The 19729-nt window shown below is 37.9% G+C and overlaps 3 protein-coding genes across 3 annotated transcripts; 2 read left to right on the top strand and 1 right to left on the bottom strand.

The window, feature by feature from the left end:
- Positions 1 to 1530: 1530 nt before the first annotated feature.
- Positions 1531 to 6133, bottom strand: LOC133320651 (uncharacterized). The gene is made up of 2 exons (XM_061529277.1): positions 6048 to 6133; positions 1531 to 2014 (listed from the first exon to the last, which is right to left on the bottom strand). Exons 1-2 carry the CDS (start codon positions 6131 to 6133, stop codon positions 1531 to 1533), a joined length of 570 nt encoding a protein of 189 aa, XP_061385261.1.
- Positions 6134 to 12111: 5978 nt separating this feature from the next.
- LOC133320650 (uncharacterized) lies at positions 12112 to 13989 on the top strand. The gene has a single exon (XM_061529276.1). The coding sequence runs from the start codon at positions 12112 to 12114 to the stop codon at positions 13987 to 13989; it is 1878 nt and encodes a 625-aa protein (XP_061385260.1).
- LOC133320649 (uncharacterized) lies at positions 13986 to 16805 on the top strand. Its single transcript, XM_061529275.1, has one exon. It carries the CDS (start codon positions 13986 to 13988, stop codon positions 16803 to 16805), a length of 2820 nt encoding a protein of 939 aa, XP_061385259.1.
- Positions 16806 to 19729: the final 2924 nt, after the last annotated feature.

The raw sequence follows: 19729 nt of genomic DNA, 5'->3' as shown, positions 1-19729 counted from the left end.
GGTACGCGGACGGAGAGTCCGCAGGGCGGTCCGGCTTCCTCACGAGAACCAGTTTACCTGTCTTCCAAGACAGCGGGAACTGGCCCCTCTCCAAACATGCACTGAAGAGACCAATTAGTCGAGGCTTTAAAGGCTCCGACGCCAAGATCCATGCCTTAGCAGGCAGATCGTCAGGTCCTGGGGCGGTTTTCTTGGTGCCCAATCGCCGCACCGCTGCTCTCAATTCTACCTCGGTCACCACCGGAGTACTGTCGTCATCCTCGTCAGAATCCGCATAAGGCACTCCAGGTTGCGGAGTCATTGTCGGAGGGGTGTACTCCCTTTGCAGTCGGGGGAATAATGTGCTCACCACTGCCTCCACCACCTCCGGCCGAAGTGTCTGAGTTAGCGGTTGAGCCATGGTGCGAAGTTTATTCCGCACCATTCGATAAGGCTGTCCCCACGGGTCTCTGTTCAGACTCTCCAGCATCTCCTGGCGGGCCTGGTCTTTGGCCCGCCGGATTTCCACCCTGAGAGTAGCTTTCGCAGCCCTGTTCTCCTCGTACAATTCCGCCTGTCTAGTTTCAGCGTCCAGAACCTGAATGCGGAGCTTGCGGTGCCTGGTGTATCGGCGTCGCGTTGCGATGCACTCACCGCGTAGAGCAGCCAGTTTCCGAGACCACCAATACACTTGCCCCTTGCGCTGACCTGGCCGGACCCGAGGCATCGCTACGTCACACATCCTGGACATGGCGTCCTGGAGCCATCTTGCCTCCTCATTGACTTCGGCAGGCCTTTCTGGTGGAATTACCCAGGCCTGCACAATTGCGGCTTCGAGAAACAACTCTCGGTCTAGCTGCCTCAGGGCCCATCGCGTTCCACAGGGCGCCTGCCTGACCGGCGGGTCTTCGGACTCGGCAAAGACGTCGAACCGGATATACCGGTGGTCGGAATACGTCTCCACGTCCTCCATGACGCGCCAGTCAACGACGCGCGATGACAGAGTTGGGCTGGCAAACGAGATGTCCACCACCGACTCACCCTGCATCCGCACGCACGTAGGCACAGAACCCTGGTTTAGAATAACGAGGCCTGTCTCTAAAGCCCAGTCTTCCACCATCCTACCCCGTACGTCGGTGAGCCGAGAACCCCAAGCCAAGTTCTTGGCATTGAAGTCCCCTAGGACGAGCACAGTGAGAGAACGGAACTCGTTAACGACGTTAACCAAATCCCTAAGGGAGTTGTGAAACTCGGAGAGAGATCGGTTCGGAGAGAAGTAAACGCCCACCACAGCGATATCTCCAAACCGAGCAGCAACGCAGCCCCTGCTTCTCTGAGGCCTCTCTAGGGTCGGGGTGCCATTGGTAGCCGACGAGATGATAGTCACCGAGTCATCCAGGTCCACCACCCAGTGATCGTTGGGTGGAACGAAGTACGGCTCTGAGACTACAGCGACATTTATCGACCACTCCGCCATGCTCTGGAGCAGAAGATCCTGAGCAGCAGCGCAGTGGTTAATATTCGCCTGAAGTATGCGTAATGGAGCCATTATTAACAGTCCATCACGGCCTCCTCCGTGGTGGCAGCGGCGATAGCAGCAGTATCGGGAGTGGTGGCGACTGCGGCAACGGCGGCGGGAACAACAGCAGAGTCAACGTTGGAGGCAGAGAACTTACCCCTGCCCCTGGATTTGACGGGAGGGGAGCAGGACTTGCCCCCTACCCGATGGTCAGCCGGCTTGCCGGCGGCTGCACATGCATCACAGTGCAGCGGGGCAGTGCACGAACTAGCCCTATGACCGGGTTGACCACAGCGGAAGCAGAGATCGCTGCGGTCCACCTCCGAGGTGCATTTAGCGCTCACATGGTCCCCAATGTGGCATCGGAAGCACCTTAGAGGTCGGGGCTCCAGCAGCCTCACCTGCGCCGAAACCCAGCCCACCAGGAGCCTTTTAACCTCTTTTATTCTCTTGGCCGCTGTGACGGGACAGCTAACCACAACTGTTCGTAGTCCCGTACAATATGAACACGCATACCTAGCCGACAATAATTAAATAGAAATTTTGTACATATTGTTAGAAATAAATAAGGCAGTACTTCCACTTAGATGTTTGTTGCTCCACAACTCGTATCAGAAATCCCCCAGTCTAGTACTTACATCCTATTTATAATATTCAAAGGTAACATTTTTAGGTGAGGGTAAGTTACAATGTCATACAGAGGGCGTTAGTTTCCCTCATAAGTGTTTCCATAAAATTATAAAATACTGAACATTACGTAAAACATGCAGAAGCTCTCATTATAAATTATAAAACCAATTGTCAAGTATTTGGACATTTAAATTACTGTACAGAAACATTATTAACATTAATTTACACTGTTATAACAAATATACAGATGGCGCTAGTTTAACCATCACAAGAGTTTCCAATAAATATTAGAATATAAATATCGTTAAGCTTAGAATCATCAAGTATATCACAATTTAAATTATTTTAAATAATTATAACTAACACTCGGCCTTTCCTGATTCACAAATTTACGACCTCGTAATGGTATTGTGAACTATCTTACAATTTAAAATATCAATTTCCAGGTTTGTAAAAGTCCTAGAATCAAAAATTGAGGTTGTTTTTATTGAAGAAATTTTATAACTGTAAATAACAACTTATTTTCCAAAAATATTTTACTGCATGTATTAAAATATTTTACTGCATGTATAAAATTCCCCAAAAAATTAATTAAACGATCGGCCATATTGACAGCATATTACGTCCTCGTAATAGAATTATAACAATACAGCAGTACAAAGTTCTCAATAAACCTTAATTTATCTATTTCTGTTTTATGCACCGGACACAACAAGATGCTTTTGAAACTAGATCAATGAACAAACCAATTCGATAATATTTCCATGGGACACCTACATGGACTCTTTTTTTTCTTAGCATCGGACACACCAGGATGCTTATAAAACCAAAACAAGAGTGATTATATTTCCATGGGACACATCAACATGGCTATTTTTCTTGTTTAACTTGGCACTGGACTTATCATAATGGACACACCATAAAGCCCTTTTTTTTAGAACTTTATTCACTGGACAAAACAATTTGATCTCAATACCATGGGACCCACCATCATGGCTATTCATTTTATTTAGCACTGGATACACCATGATACTCTTCAATTTTATTTATTTAAACTATTTTTATTTTAAAATATTAATCTCCCTAATAATGGGGCAAATATTCCAGTCACACGGGTCAGTGACCAAGTGTTTCTGGGAAGTGAAAATGTCAGTCAACTCATTAACAGATTCCAAAAATTCACGTACTATTCGACAGGTATTCAAAATAGCAGCTTTTTGCATGGTGATGTATGCGAGTGGTGGTAAATCCAGAATTTTTGACTTTGGTGTGAGTGTTTAGGAATGACTCCAGTAGCGGAAAGCACGATAGGGCCAATATGGATTAATTAATTTTATTTCCATGGGACACACCTACATGGATTCTCTTTTTCTTAGCACCGGACACCCCTGGATGCTTTTAATACTGGACAAACCAGTTAGAACTCTTATTTCCATGGGACACACCAGCTTGGTATTAACAAATTTTTGCCAAGTATTAGTATTTCATAATTTTTACTCTTGCATGGTATGCGACTCAACATATTCAATTATGTTTTAACATCATTATTATGATTACACATTGAATTTTCACTTTATAAAGCGTAAATATATATCACTTACTCTCCATATTGTAAGTGATTTACTTTGGATTTAACCTTTGATGAAAAGAAAAATATCAATTACATTAGATAGCTGAAACATTTTCTTTCTTAGTCAAATATCATCATCATTAGATTCACTATACAGAATAATGACATTTGTATTTAATTATTTGTATTAAATATGTTGTATTTTTATTAAATATTTTGTTTACTGAAATATGCTATAGGTTTTAATTCACCTTTCAACTGTTTTTAAAATAAAATACCACCAACTCCATGACTTGATGCATATATGTTTAACTGTGTTTCAAGTTCGGAATTATATATAGCCAGTACTGGTTCAGATTTTAAAGCTCGTTTATACCAATAAACGAATTTTGTTCTTCTTCCCCCATTTCCACAATTGGTATTTCGTAGTAAAATACATAGCGGACGAATTCTATTCTCGAAAGATTTAATGAATTTACGGAAGTAACCAGCTTACACCCATTAAATCTTCTTAAATCGTGAATATTATTTGGTTCTCTAAATTCATTTAGTGCTTTTAATTTATTTGGCTATGGTTGGATCTCTCCACACGATATGATGTGACCTAAGTAATCGATACTTGCTTTTAAGAATGAACATTTGTCCCGACGCATTATTACACCATATTTGCTCAATAAAATCAAATCAAATTTCAAATTTCAAATCAAAGTTCTCAATTTTCCAAAGCCTGCGGGCTAGTTTTTGAAAATAATAAAATATCGTTGATAATGAGGAAGCGAATTCAAATCTATACTTATTCAGCATAAAATTCATCACTCTTTTATTGACATACGATACGGGTGATGATAAAAGGGAACTTAAGTGGTTAGTTCAATTTTTATTTCTATATCAAATCTCCTACCCCTACATGATCATCAAAACAATGATCAAATTTATTTAAGATTTTGAAGATTGTCTAGGTCCGATCTTGACACATCTGTATCGATTTTAATATTACCCGATTTATATTCAAACCTCGAGTAATGCAAAGTGTAGCAAATAATGTTATCGGTTAATATACTAAGTCGTTTACGTCGATATACCCCGGTTACCATTTATTTCAGTTATTTGTTCTGGAATATCAATTTCTTTACCAAGGCACCTATATTCAGACCGTTCAAGTTTCACAGAACACCATCGACATATTGTCGACAAATTGGTCCGTATAAACTAAAATTTTGATTAATCCATTAACAATTTTCAGGTCATGAGGTACCCTTAATTCTATTTTTGATAGATGGACGTCATTATGATTTAAAAATGGTAGTTCCATATTAACAGTGCTATTATTGTAGGAAAATGTTAAAGTATCCGTCGCTATCATAACACATATTCCCGGTAATTCACTAAAGGCCCGCCCTATTATCATGTCGGTGTCTTGTAGGTTATCACAAGACTATCAAAACCGATTTGCTAGCCCCGACGCCATCTATGTTCAAATTCAAAATTCAAAAGCTACTATAGAGTTTCACCTTCTGGTGTTATAATTTGACGCCCATAACCTTTTATGCTTGTTTGACATATATTATATTTTAAATTGATTTTTTAGAGCCGCTGATACTGTTATAGTATTATTAAAGTCAATATATGCAGTCAATTTAAAACCGTTAGCAATAATAATTTTACGAAATTTTGGTGATCCACATCAATCGGGCTAACAATTTAGATTTCTTTTCATCGAATTTATTGTTAGGTTTGACATAAGAACTATTTGGAGCCGATAGATTTTTAAAATAACAGTCTTTCTCTTCATAACCTACTTTACCACAGTGATCGGACTTTTTAAATCTGCAATATTCCGTTTTATGAACAATTTTATTATAATTATTACATCGGACGTTTTCCCTACATTGGGATGATATACATTGGGACGATGTGAGTCCACATGAAAAACATTTAGGCCCTGAACTTTATCAAAAGTTAAATTATTTGTTAATTGTGAGGGTTCAACTATAGTATCCGTTAAATAATTAAGTATCTTAAGAACCGGTGGCTTTAGAACCTGTGCCTCGGGTTCCAGCTTTCAAATTACGTGGCAGATTATATGATCACTTAACTCACATGACTCTCCAAGAGCTGGCTTTTTGAAAAATAAAAGTATCACCTGTGCATCCTGACGTTTGTTAGTTGCAACCATGTCGTGTAGTTTCGCAGCGAATCCGCGCTTGAGAGGGAAAAGTCTTTTCCACTCGCTCCAGGTCACATCGATGTTTTATTGGTGTTCAAACCGTAGCAGAGAGTTTCCTTCCAAGTTGCTTGTCATGTTGTATATTAAAGCTCTTTTTTTATCATCATATTTAAGCTTCTTACTTGAGCTTCAGCATCTCCTTGTTATTTGTATAGGGTCCAGGTTGTAATTGCGTTGCCATCTCACACTGGCTAGTAACTTCAATCATTTTCTCCAGGTGGTCTAAACGTTCAAGTATCTGTAGATCGGAGAGGTTTTCTTTTTTCTTTTTTCTTCAGGCTTCTTTGTGACATGTGGCAGCGGTTCATCTTCATTATTTCCAGTTGACAGGATATTTCGCGAACGATCCGTATACTTCTGACTTGTTAAAAATAAATAAGGCAGTACTTCCACTTAGATGTCTATTGCTCCACAACTCGTACCAGAAATCCCCCAGTCTAGCACTTACATCCTATTTATAATATTCAAAGGTAACATTTTTAGGTGAGGGTAAGTTACAATATCATACAGAGGGCGCTAGTTTCCCTCATAAGAGTTTCCATAAGACGAAGAGACGAAACCTCTTAGCATTCAATGGATTCACCGTGCGGGTGCCGGGTCCATTGCGTTGCAGGGAGTGGAGCTTTAACAGCGCCTGGGACTTGCGACCCAGGTGTAGGTTTAAGGGGCCCCTAACTAACGCGCGTTAAACGCTCACCTCCACTGTCCAAGCTCCTCTCCCTACCTAACCATATTTGACAAGAACCTACTAGGGCTGCCTTCGAAGTACGTTCCAAGAAAGAATTGATGTGAGTTCTGGACAGGCCCAAGTCTTTTAGTAGGTTGTAGAGAGATTTAGCCGTTATACCTCTCGCTCCCACTTCTACCGCATATAAATCCACGACGAACCTATTTCGAGTGAGTTCGTTTGTGAGCTCGTAATATTTGTTGACCTTGATGGTATGGTCTTTGGGGATGTTGGTTTCCCAAGGAACCGTAAGCTCTATCATCACAACGCGCTTTAAGATTCGCGAATACATGAATATGTCCGGTCTGGAGGCCGACGCACAAATATCCTCGGGGATTTTGTATTGTTTTTCACACGTATCCATCATTATAGTCCAATCCGTAGCCGCTTTAAGGATGGGGTAAGGCTTGACATTTGTTTTTATAGTCCTAATGCCCTCTCTCACAAAACTACTGATCGCTCGTTTGTGGTTATTCCTTTTTGCGCTCTGGCTACCGAAACACTAACCGCTTCACGTATGATTTCCAGAACCCTATCGTGACGACGCGAGTATTGACCGCTATCGAGGAGTACCTTACATCCCACTAACAAGTGCCTAGCAGTTCCAACTGCCTTCCCACAGATATAGCAAGTCTTTTCGGTACCTTTACCCCATCTTACTAAATTACTCTGATCTGGGAGAGTCATCTGGAATGCATTGAGATAGAATTTTAGCAATGCTGGCGACCAATCATGGATTAAGGTGCGCCATTTTAGTGCTAATGGGATGCAAAAATCTCCTATGTCTAACCACTCGTTCTGCATTTCTAAACTTATTGCATGGATCTTATATTTATCATTCTCGTCTTGTCGAATAAAAGACTTCAATATATCCGTATCTTGGACCTTCCTACTTGATCCTAACCCTACTCTGTTACTTTGCGCTCCTATCATAAACTGCTTGTGGAATTGAAGCCTTGACTCTAGCTCTGAGGCATCTTTGTCTTTTGGGAGCGATGTAACGACGTCATCCTGGGATTTCCCCAAGATGTACCTCTTGGAAACTCTCAGGTGTTTATAGAGCTCCGATGGCCTTTTTAGACTCATCCCAAAACTATTGCGATCCCTAAATAAAGCCGATGAATCAGCCGTTAGCGCGAGCCCGAGCCACAACTTCAACATCTTTATGACGCCTGCATCTAACTTTGACAAAAGGGTTTTATTAAAATCATAAACGAGGAAAGGCCAATTTAAACGTGAAGTTAGATAATTATCGTAGATCCAAGCTTTTTTATAAAACACTGAACATTACGTAAAACATGCAGAAGCTCTCATTATAAATTATAAAACCAATTGTCAAGTATTTGGACATTTAAATTACTGTACAGAAACATTATTAACATTAATTTACACTATTATAACAAATATACAGATGGCGCTAGTTTAACCATCATAAGAGTTTCCAATAAATATTAGAATATAAATATCGTTAAGCTTAGAATCATCAAGAATATCACAATTTAAATTATTTTAAATAATTATAACTAAAAATATATATTGACTTAATGAAGTGGTGATTGGATTTAAAACTATTTGTTACTATAGATAAAATTCGATATTGTCTGAAAAATGAATTGTAAAATTTACCTGTTTGTACGATAGTGAACCGCCAAGTCGAGCAAAAATAAAAAAGCGGCATGGCCGTATTACACTTTTCTCAAATTATTTCGGGACATTTTCGACCTATAAGTACATTTCGCATTAAACCTGACGCCTATATTTCTGGTAAGCAAGAAAAAAGTAGCTCAAGCATTACAACTAGACAAAGTTCTTAGTTTTGTTAAATTTTTTCATTCACTGACTGACCCATCATCCAAACTGTAAGGCGCTTCTAGTTTATATAGAAGCTTCAAAATTTTGAATACAAGTTGTGTTTAGTGAATAACTCAGGGAAAAACTAAAATATTTTGAATTTTCTGTCCACTTTGCCCTCGTTATGAATTTAACTTTGAAGTAAGAATAAATAATAGTGCGATGTCAATATTCGTAATTATCAAAGAGCCAGCTAGCAAGCCAGTCATACCAAACTTACACATACATAAAAGACAACCATCACACAAACAAGTAGACTATATTAAATATAGATAGATAGTTTCACTTCCACCCCCTTGTGAAACATCACCTACGCGGTTGTATGTTCTCCTAGTAGGATGTTATGAGTTGGTGTTATGCAACCAATACAGCTTAGCTAGAGGAATTTTTCCCACATTTCTTCTCATACGTTAAACTGAGTTTATTAAAGTTATCATCATACAGTTAATTACAGTTATAATTAAGTTACACGCAAATTGAAAGCATTGAATAAAATTATTAATAAATCTAGCATTTATTAATAATTTTAATAAAAAAATATATGGAACTTAAAATTATACAAACCAACTAGAGCTTGAGATTAATGGGGAGAAAGATCACCTTAGTGATAATTAATAATAATAGTTAATAGTTTTATAATAATAATAAAATTTTTTATATACCCTGACTTTATAACCTTGTATTACAGATGAACATTAATTGAGGAATCATGTTTTGTATGCAATACTGAACGATGATCGTCCACTGCTCTACGAACTTGAAAATAATACAAATTATTTTATGAATTCAATTCACTTCCATAAAACGAGATTTCAGGAACACGCAAAAGAAACTTATATATGATAGGAACAAAAATATCTTCATAAGAATAACAGGAAAAAATTAATAAATAAATAAGCTCTAATAAATGTAAATTGGGCTATGACACACGAACACAGACAAACAAATAAATATCAATAAATATCAATATATATTCAATATATGAAATATTTAAAACACACGTCTGTCCCAATATGTTCATATAGCATAAATTTCACTCTCAATTCATAGTGATACATCACCTTCATAGATTTATGTTTCCCTGGTAGGATGTTATGAGTTCCGTTGGAGCTACGAGACCAGTACAAAAAATTTAACTTTCGAAGCTGGCATTTCTTTTTCTATAAATGATAATGGCACTTAGTTTCGTCCCTCCACTTCGAATCAATTTTGACTAAAATTAACTGAAAAAAAACATATGTCGGTGTAATTCTTATTATTTGAAAAACTAATAATTGAGGGTAGTTGAAATTATCAGGTGTCAGCCGCATAACCACCTGCGTAGCCACTTGTGTAAGTGTAGTCACAACAATGTTGGTCTACAATCAAGAATAAAGTCATTGATGACGTCAGTTATGCTGGCGTCACACTTTTTAAAAACCACGGCCTGGACCCTACTCCGACATACGTGTATTTGAAAAACATTGATTAATTATAATCTAAATCAATTAATATTATATTAATTAATTAAATATTTTATTATTTATTTTCTGATTAGAAAACATGTATATGAATGATTTCATTTTCATCTCGTCTATCAATTGATCATGGTTGCAAAGGAACCAACCAGAATTTCGAAGATTGGTCACGTTTGTTTCATAGTACGGGAACCATGACTTCATAAGTCTGAAGGAGTAGTACAATATTTTTCAAGATTGCTGTGAAAAGTAAAACTTTATTGACCTTACTACAGTTACGTATAAATACATAGTAGGGGCTCACGTTTTTGATAGCGTTGCATACTAGGAGAACAAACTTAAGTATTCTGATTTGTATACAATACTGATAAGACCACCCACTGCTCTTAGTTTTCAAGATATGTATGTAAGGCAGACTTTTAAGATTGACAAAATACATTGTTACAAAATGTATGTCTAAGAAAATCTCAGAAGAAAAAAAACTGTTTTTTACATTAGTTTTCAGTAAGCCTGATACAATTGCCCTTTATGCTCTCTGATTTTAGATATCTTAGTTTGATTTAATTTTAAAAACGGGAATTCCTTTCTTCATGATAGCCGACACTAAAATATAGTTTCGCCTTAGTTCGTGCATGCATGTTTGTCACAACGTCTGCACTATTAACCCTTTGAAATGCATATTTGTATGTTTATCGTAGAACCAATTCTCTGGGTTTTCGTAGCATCCCCGTAGCAAATTGTGTAATAGTATTCTGTAGCTTTATGAACACCTGGTACTTCATAATCCTACTACTATTATAAAGGCGAAAGTTTGTAAGTATGGATGTATGGATGTTTGTTATTCTTTCACGTAAAAACTACTGAATGGATTTGAATGAAACTTTACCACAATATAGCTTATACATCAGAATAACACATAGGCTACAATTTTTGAGGTTTTTAATGTGAGGTCGTAAAAAAAAACACATTTTTTGCGCTTACATTGCAAACGCTGACTGAATCCTACAAGATAGATCAAAACAATTTACTACAGTATTGTACAATTTAAAAAGGTCTATGTATGGTATATGTTTATCTCTTAGGAATAACCCACAATAACCATTTTTTATCCTTTACTTTGTACGAGAAATAATGGCTTATTTACGAAGCGATTTTAAGCAATACAGTATTAACCCTTATCCAATTAAGTATCTTAAATACATTGTGCATTTAATAAAGATCAATATGGCTTTTTACAGCATGTAAATTAAATAAATATTTTCGAAGATATCACAGATTTAAAATGCAGAGTCATAGCAATTTCGGCGATAAATACCGTTTCGGTGATAAATACCGGCAGCGGCGCCAGGCGAACGGGGCGTGGGGGGAGCGGGGTAGGTGCGGTGGGGAAGAAGTGGCTCATCGCTGAGTGCGCGACCCGAACGCGGGCAGACGCGTGAGGGCAGACGTCGTTGACGGTTGTGTCCGTTTTGCTAATTTTCAAGGCACTAGCGATTTGATAAAACCGTATGGTCGCCTACATTAAGTAATATAGGCCTAAGGTTAGTTATTGCCAGGTTTCTTTTTGGTTAGGAGTTACACGTACAAAAAGATACTTCATTTTTACGAATTACTTCATTGATGATTCAATTACTATATAGATAGGTTACTTACAGTTAATTATAACAAATTATATAAATAGGTTAATTATATAACGAATTACTTCATTGATAATTCAATTACTATATAGATAGGTTACTTACAGTTAATTATAACAAATTATATAAATAGGTTAATTATATAACGAATTACTTCATTGATAATTCAATTACTATATAGATAGGTTACTTACAGTTAATTATAACAAATTATATAAATAGGTTAATTATATAACGAATTACTTCATTGATAATTCAATTACTATATAGATAGGTTACTTACAGTTAATTATAACAAATTATATAAATAGGTTAATTATAACGAATTACTTCATTGATAATTGAATTACTATATAGATAGGTTAATTAAATAGGCAAGGATTGCATTAAAGTACAATCATAACAATAACTACCGTACTGTATTTTTTGGAAGTATAGAAACAACACGTACTTAAGAATTATGCCGCGAAAGCGTAAGTCTAATCTTTCCCAAAGCTCTAATAAAGCTCGAACTATGAAAGTAGCTAGACTTAACGAGACGTTTCCACAAGCCGAACTGCGAAGGCTTAAACAAGCAGAGCGTGAGGCAGCTCAAAGAGCTGCTGAGACACCAGAGCAGTCCCAAGATAGACGTCGACAGCATGCTGAGTATCTAGCATCTCAACGGGCTGCAGAGACACCCGAACAGTCTCAAGCTCGACGTCAACAGAACGCTGAATATCTGGCATCTCAACGGGCTTCTGAGACACCCGAACAGTCCCAGGATCGACGTCGACAGCATGCTGAGTATCTAGCATCTCAACGGGCTGCGGAGACACCCGAACAGTCTCAAGCTCGACGTCAACAGAACGCTGAATATCTGGCATCTCAACGGGCTTCTGAGACACCCGAACAGTCTCAAGCTCGGCGTCTTCAGCAAGCGACTTACATAGGGTCCCAAAGAGCTACTGAAACTGTTGAAGCTGCTGAAGCTCGCAGATGCGCTGTTGCTGAAAGGGCACAACAGCGACGATTAATATTTACAAGAAACGCGTGGGGAGTATTTGATAAAGCTGCATTTGAGTACGATGAAACTCTTGATTACGAAAGCCACAAGCTTATAAAAATAGAAGCGATGAATAAGGAATGCAGATTTTGCGGTGCTCTTAAATGGAAAGAGGAAGCTGCAGGCATGTGTTGTTCGGGAGGAAAAGTAGTTCTTCCTTCAATAGACGAGCGTGTTGAACCTCTTAAAGAACTTTTTTCAAATGAAACAGATGAGTCTCGCCGTTTTTTAAAAAACATAAGAAAATACAATACATGCTTCCATATGACATCTTTTGGAGCTGATAACATTGTGTCGATGCCAGGATTTTGCCCGACTTTTACAATCCAAGGGCAAATATACCACACAATTGGCTCTTTGCTTCCTGCTGCTAATACGCAACCAAAATTTTTGCAAGTTTATTTCATGGGTGATGAGGAAGCACAAGTTGATAGGCGTTCTGAGTACGTACCAGGTGTGGAAAGAAACACAGTTCAAAAAATACAAAAAGTTCTACATGATCACAACGTTTTAGTGCATGAATTTAAAATGGCTAAAGATAGAGTGACTAGCGATAATTACAGGGTCGTGATACACCCAGATCGTGTACCACGTGGTGAACACGAAAGACGATTCAATGCCCCGACCACAAACGAAATAGCTGCCGTAGTAGTTAGTACTGAACAAACTGCGTCTCGGGACATTGTTATTCAGGCGCACGATGGCCGGCTTACTAGAGTTCCGGACACTCATAGATTTTATGATGCTCTCGAGTACCCGATAATTTTTTGGAAAGGACAAGAGGGGTACAGTTTTGATATTCCTCAGACAAACCCAGTTACAAAACAGCCTATACCGAACAAAAAAGTGTCGTGCAAAGACTTTTATGCATATCATATGATGGTACGTCGCAACAATTTTAATTTATTGCTTCGATGTAGGCTTCTCTTGCTTCAGTTTTTGGTGGACATGTATGTCAAAGTGGAGAGTGAGCGCTTAAGGTTTATTGCTTTAAACCAAACAAAACTGCGAGCAGAAAACTATATACATTTACAAGACGCGGTCAGGAATGATGCGGATTTAGATCCAAACAATTTGGGTCAATTGGTAATACTCCCATCGTCATTTGTAAATAGCCCGAGATATCTTCATGAGTACACGCAGGATGCGTTCACATACGTGCGTAACTACGGGAGGCCTGATCTGTTTATTACAATGACATGTAATCCCGCTTGGCCAGAAATTACTAAAGAGCTCATTCCAGGTCAAAATGCAACAGACAGACATGACTTAACAGCCAGGTTATTTAAAATAAAAGTACAAAAATTGGTTGCTCTACTTACAAAAGGTAAAATATTGGAGATATGAAGTGTTTCATGTACTCGATCGAGTGGCAAAAAAGAGGTCTGCCTCACGTGCACTTACTGCTGTGGTTGACGGAAAAATTACGCCCCAACCAAATTGATGAAGTCATAAGTGCGGAGATACCAAATCCAGAAAGTGATCGAAAACTCTACGATACTGTAACCAAAAATATGATTCACGGTCCCTGTGGTGCACTAAATCCGTCATCACCATGCATGAAAGAAGGAAAATGCACCAAAAAGTATCCAAGGGCGCTTTTGAAAGATACTCAAACTAACGACAAAGGCTATCCTTTGTACAGGCGTAGAACACCAGGAGATGGCGGCCGTACGATAACTCTAAAAACCCGAGGTGGAACACAGGAAGTATTGGTTGACAATAGCTGGATTGTCCCATATTCTCCTCTTCTGTCTAAAATTTATAACTGTCACATAAATGTAGAGTTCTGCAATACGGTACAGGCGATAAAATATATTTGTAAATATATAAACAAAGGCAGCGACCAGGCTATTTTTAACATTCGACAGCAAGGGAATGTTAATATTGACCCGAGAGATGAGGTGCAAACGTATCGAGCCGGTAGATATGTTAGTAGTAACGAAGCAGCGTGGCGGATCTTGGGTCTGCCTCTGCATGAAAGACACCCAACAGTCACTCACCTTGCGGTTCATCTGCCTAATGGTCAGCGGATTTACTTCACTGAAAACAATTTTAGAGAGAGAATGGCCGCACCACCTAAGACGACACTAACTGCATTTTTCCTGCTTTGCCAAAATGACGCATTTGCAAAAACATTACTTTATGTTGACGTACCCCGCTACTATACATGGAACGTGTCGTCGAAAGAATGGAAACGTCGTTTACAAGGCACACCTGTCGACGGCTGGCCAGGTGTGAAGGCAGGAGATGCTCTTGGGCGCATTTACACAGTGCATGTTAGTAACTTCGAATGTTACTGTTTGCGAATGCTGCTGAATGTAGTACAGGGCCCCACTAGCTTTTTGGATCTTAAAACAGTTGACGGCCAAGAACTTCAAACTTTTCGACAAGCGTGTGAGAAGTTGGGGTTGTTGGAAGATGACAACCACTGGGATGCCACAATGGAAGAGGCAGTGCTGTGTCGCTCTCCTTCGCAAATAAGAGAACTATTTGCAATATTGATATGCACTTGCGGTTTATCCAATCCTCTTCAACTATGGGATAAGTATAAATCTGCATTATCGGAGGATATCTTGCAAAGATTTGAAAGGATGGATCAAGTCAACAATGATCTATGTTTCAATGAAGCACTGAGACATATAGAGGACAAAATAATAACGATTTCCGGTAAGAAACTGTCTGACTTCGGTATGCCTACACCAGAGCGTCGAGGAGAGTTGTCGACCGATTTGATCAAAGAGCTAAGCTACGATATTGCTTTATTAGACGCTCAGGTCAGCGAAACTGAACCACGCCTGCTACCCGAACAAAAAAACATTTATAACAAAATATTACAACGAGTTGAGCTTGACAAAGGCGGCCTTTTCTTTCTTGACGCCCCGGGCGGTACAGGTAAAACATTTTTGCTTAATTTGCTTCTAGCAAAAATTCGTAAGGACCGTAAAGTTGCATTAGCGGTGGCTTCCTCTGGGATCGCTGCAACATTGCTGAGCGGTGGACGAACGGCACATTCGGTTTTTAAATTACCTCTTAATCTGGCGAGCGAAGAAACCCCAACGTGCAACATCAGTAAGAGCAGTGCCCGTGGCGCCCTCTTGCAACAATGTATGCTGATCGTGTGGGACGAGTGCACTATGTCACACAAACGCGCCATTGAGGCGCTTGATCGCTGTCTACAAGATATTCACAGCAATCGAAAGTTGATGGGTGGTGTGGTAGTGTTATTGGCAGGGGATTTTAGACAGACTTTACCTATTATCGAGAGAGGCACTGCAGCAGATGAAATTAACGCATGTCTAAAAGCCTCATATCTGTGGTCTAAAGTTGAAAAGCTTTATCTTACCACTAACATGCGAGTCCAGTTATTCAGCGATGTCGAATCAGGAGCATATGCTCAAAAACTGCTAGAAATTAGTGAAGGCCACCTAAACACCGACCAAGTAGGTATGGTTCTTTTCACACAGCAATTTTGTCATGCTGTGGAGACAGAAAACGAACTTATTGAACAAGTTTTTCCGAATCTGCAACAAAATATTCTTGACGAAAATTGGTTGTGTGAAAGAACCATATTGGCACCAAAAAATCAGATTGTTGCGAAAATAAATAAAAACATCTTGGCCGAAATAAACAGCGAAACATCAGTGTATAATTCCATTGACACAGTTATGTCATCCGATGACACTACAAGTTATCCCGTAGAGTTCCTAAACTCTTTAGAGTTGTCCGGGGTGCCATCACACAAGTTGGAATTAAAGGTAGGTGTACCCGTTTTGTTAATGCGTAACCTGGATGCGCCAAGATTATGCAACGGTACTCGGTTGCGAGTTACCGAATTAGGAAGGCATATAGTGAAGGCTACAATTTTAACTGGAGAAGCCAAGGGAGACAATGTTCTTATACCGCGCATCCCAATCATACCCAACAACTTGCCATTCAATTTTAAACGCCTGCAGTTCCTATTAAAAGTCGCATTTTCAATGACGATCAACAAATCGCAGGGTCAAACCTTGAAGGTAGCAGGCCTACATTTGGGCACGCCATGTTTTTCTCACGGTCAGCTCTATGTGGCTTGCTCACGTGTTTCTAAAGCGAAGAATCTGCATGTTTATGCTGAAGGAAAAAGATCATTAAATGTAGTTTATAGGAGCATACTGCAGTAGCTACCTATAGGCCTATGATTAGGGCTCTGCAGTGCTTAGTTACCGTATTTCTTACTTATTACTAGACTAGACGGGACGAACCTGAAGTCCACGCGAACGAAGTCGCGGGCAAAAGCTAGTACGCAATAAACGTGACTTGAAACTACGGTTCACAATTTGTTTTTAAATTTAAACTTATTTTTTAAAGGAACGTGCATTATCCAGTAAAAAGTAAATAAAAGTAAAGATAGACAGGTAGTTTTATAAAGTAAAGGCAGAAATAAAAAACCATCTCTTATTTACTCATTAAATATTTCATACTTCATGTATGATTAAAAAATAAAAAATAAAAAATTAAATAATTAAAAACAAAATAAAAAAACAAAAAATTAAATCCATACTATATACTATATACTATTATACTATATACTATTTTACTATATACTAATATTTTATCATTATTATTATTGCTGTTATTATTATTATTATTATTATTATTATATTATAAATGCGATAGTAACTCTGTCTGTGTGTCTGTTACGCTTTCACGCCTAAACCAGTGAACCGATTTTGATGAAATTTGGTATTTATGGCAAAAAATGGGGGAATGGGTAAAAAGAGGGGATGACTGTTCGTATGGAAAATCGTCATTTTTGAAGATATAACAGTGAAACTTTGTATTTAGACACTTTATTAGGAATGAAAGAACATAGGCTACTTTTTATTGCGAAAATTGGGGTAAAAACAGGTGATGAATGTTCGTATGGAAAATTGTCATTTTTAGAAATATAACAGTGAAACTATGTATTTAGACACCGCTTGTGTCGCTCTTAGTCTGACCCCTCACCCCAGACCCGTCCGGTATGGTAGTACATACCTGCCGGTAAAGCCCTGGGGATCACTGGAGCACTCAAGCCCCCCACCACCACAAGTTGACAGCCCCCGGGGATCGTCGAATTAACCTACCCTAATCTACAATCATGTAATAAAGTGATGAAATACACATGTATTTCATCACTTAATATTTTCCAACCCGACCCCAAAAAAAAAAAAGATATAAATTTAATAAAACTCATCTGTCCCATATCGGTTTTTTTTTCAATCTATAGTGTAAAATCACCCGCAAAGATCTATGTTCTCCTGGTAAGGTGATATGAGTAGCGTTGGAGCTACGAGAAATAAAAAAAATCTTTTTAACTTGCAAAGCTGGGAAATAACGATATTATTTTTAGACAAATGCCTTTAGTTTGTGAAGTCTATTTCGAGTCTCCACTTTCTTAACTACTAGATTTGGGAATAACTCCTTTTTGCTGATTCGCCTGAAACTAACCGAAAAAATCTATCGCTTTGATGAACATTAATTAATAAATAAATTATTATTATTTTTCTGATTTCTTTATTTAGAATAACAATAAAATACATTTTTTTAATTCTGTTTTTCTGCCTCTTATACATTAAATTAATCATTATTGTTTTGGATTAATTTTCTCGTTCTTTTTAAAACAAAACAAAACATAGTTCAAGTCAGGTTTATTTCATAATATAATGTACCAGGTATTCATAACGCTCCAGAGTACTGTGCTACGATTTGATACGAGATTTTTATGTAAAATTAAAAAAAAGTATATTGATCTCACTACAGATTAATACATCACATAGTATGGGAGTCACGTTCTTGATAGCGTTGCATACTAGAAGATCAAATTTAAGTATTCTGGTTTAATTATTAGGACGGCCCACTGTGGCTAATGTTCAATATAAATAAAGGAGGCTTTTAAGGTATACATAATATGTAGTTACAAAATGTATTCCTAAGAAGTTTAAAAAACTTTTTGTTTTACATTTTCTTTCAATAATCGGAACAAGAAAAATGATTTAACTTATAGTCTTCTACACGGAATTATAATTGTAAGATATTGAAAATCTTCATAAAAGAAAATGATGTGTTTAAAGTTAAACATTTTTCTTCTTTTAATTTAAGGTTTTAGGAATTTTAATAGCGTACAAATAGTTTTAAAGAAACAAACTATAATTTAATGACATTAGCATTTGAAAGTGCTGAGAAATCCTAATGAACAAGAGGAAACAAACAAGTAAATAAAAGTTAAATACAATGGAAGTAAGTAAGGAAGGAGTAATATATACATATAATATATAAAAATATATATATAAATAATTCCATGTAAAGTTTCCTACAGAAACCTGGCTTATGGCCATGATTTCAAAATACTCATCTCAACAAGTCATCTCTAACAGTCCAGTCACAACTAACTAATTCTCAGTTAAGAATATTTGACTGTATAGAAAAACTGGTATTTATAAAAATCAAGTATTGTTTCTCACACTTTCGTAGCAAACAAATAAATAATATACATTTATAAAAAATTTGATAATGTAAAATAATTTAAAATGTCCTTCCGACGTAAACTGACTAAAAATAGACGTGTGGCACTCGGAGACTGCCGCGGTAAAGCTATTGCATAGCATTTTATCAACTTATGCAATTATAATTATATTTTTATTTTATATATGCAGTATTTTTTTTTCTTTGTTCTTTTTTTCTTTGGAGATGCCGTAACTTGTGCTATCTATTTCAATAAAATCGTAATAAAATAATATAATGATACGTGTCAGTGACGAGTGCTCATTGCTCGGATGTGTATTCTTTAGTGTGATGCCACTACTGTATTTATATCACAAGCTTCTCGTCAGCAAGTCTAATAACACGTGATGTCACGTAATTATTTTTTTATAATTTTAACACCATATATATATGTACATATACATACACGATAAGGTCTAACTAGTTGCGGGCTTGAACTTACTCGTGGACGAAGACAAAAAGCACCTAGCGTTGTGTGTGAAAGAGATAGAATCAGTCGTGAGCAGTTAGCAGCTAGTTAGCCCTCATAGTGTAGTCGCACGCACACATACACCGTGCCGAA

The sequence above is a fragment of the Danaus plexippus genome, unplaced genomic scaffold (assembly GCF_018135715.1).
Source record: "Danaus plexippus unplaced genomic scaffold, MEX_DaPlex mxdp_43, whole genome shotgun sequence".
In the NCBI taxonomy this organism is placed as follows: domain Eukaryota; kingdom Metazoa; phylum Arthropoda; class Insecta; order Lepidoptera; family Nymphalidae; genus Danaus; species Danaus plexippus.
The sequence above is the reverse complement of the archived record's forward strand: the minus strand, read 5'-3'. Positions and strand labels throughout refer to the sequence as shown.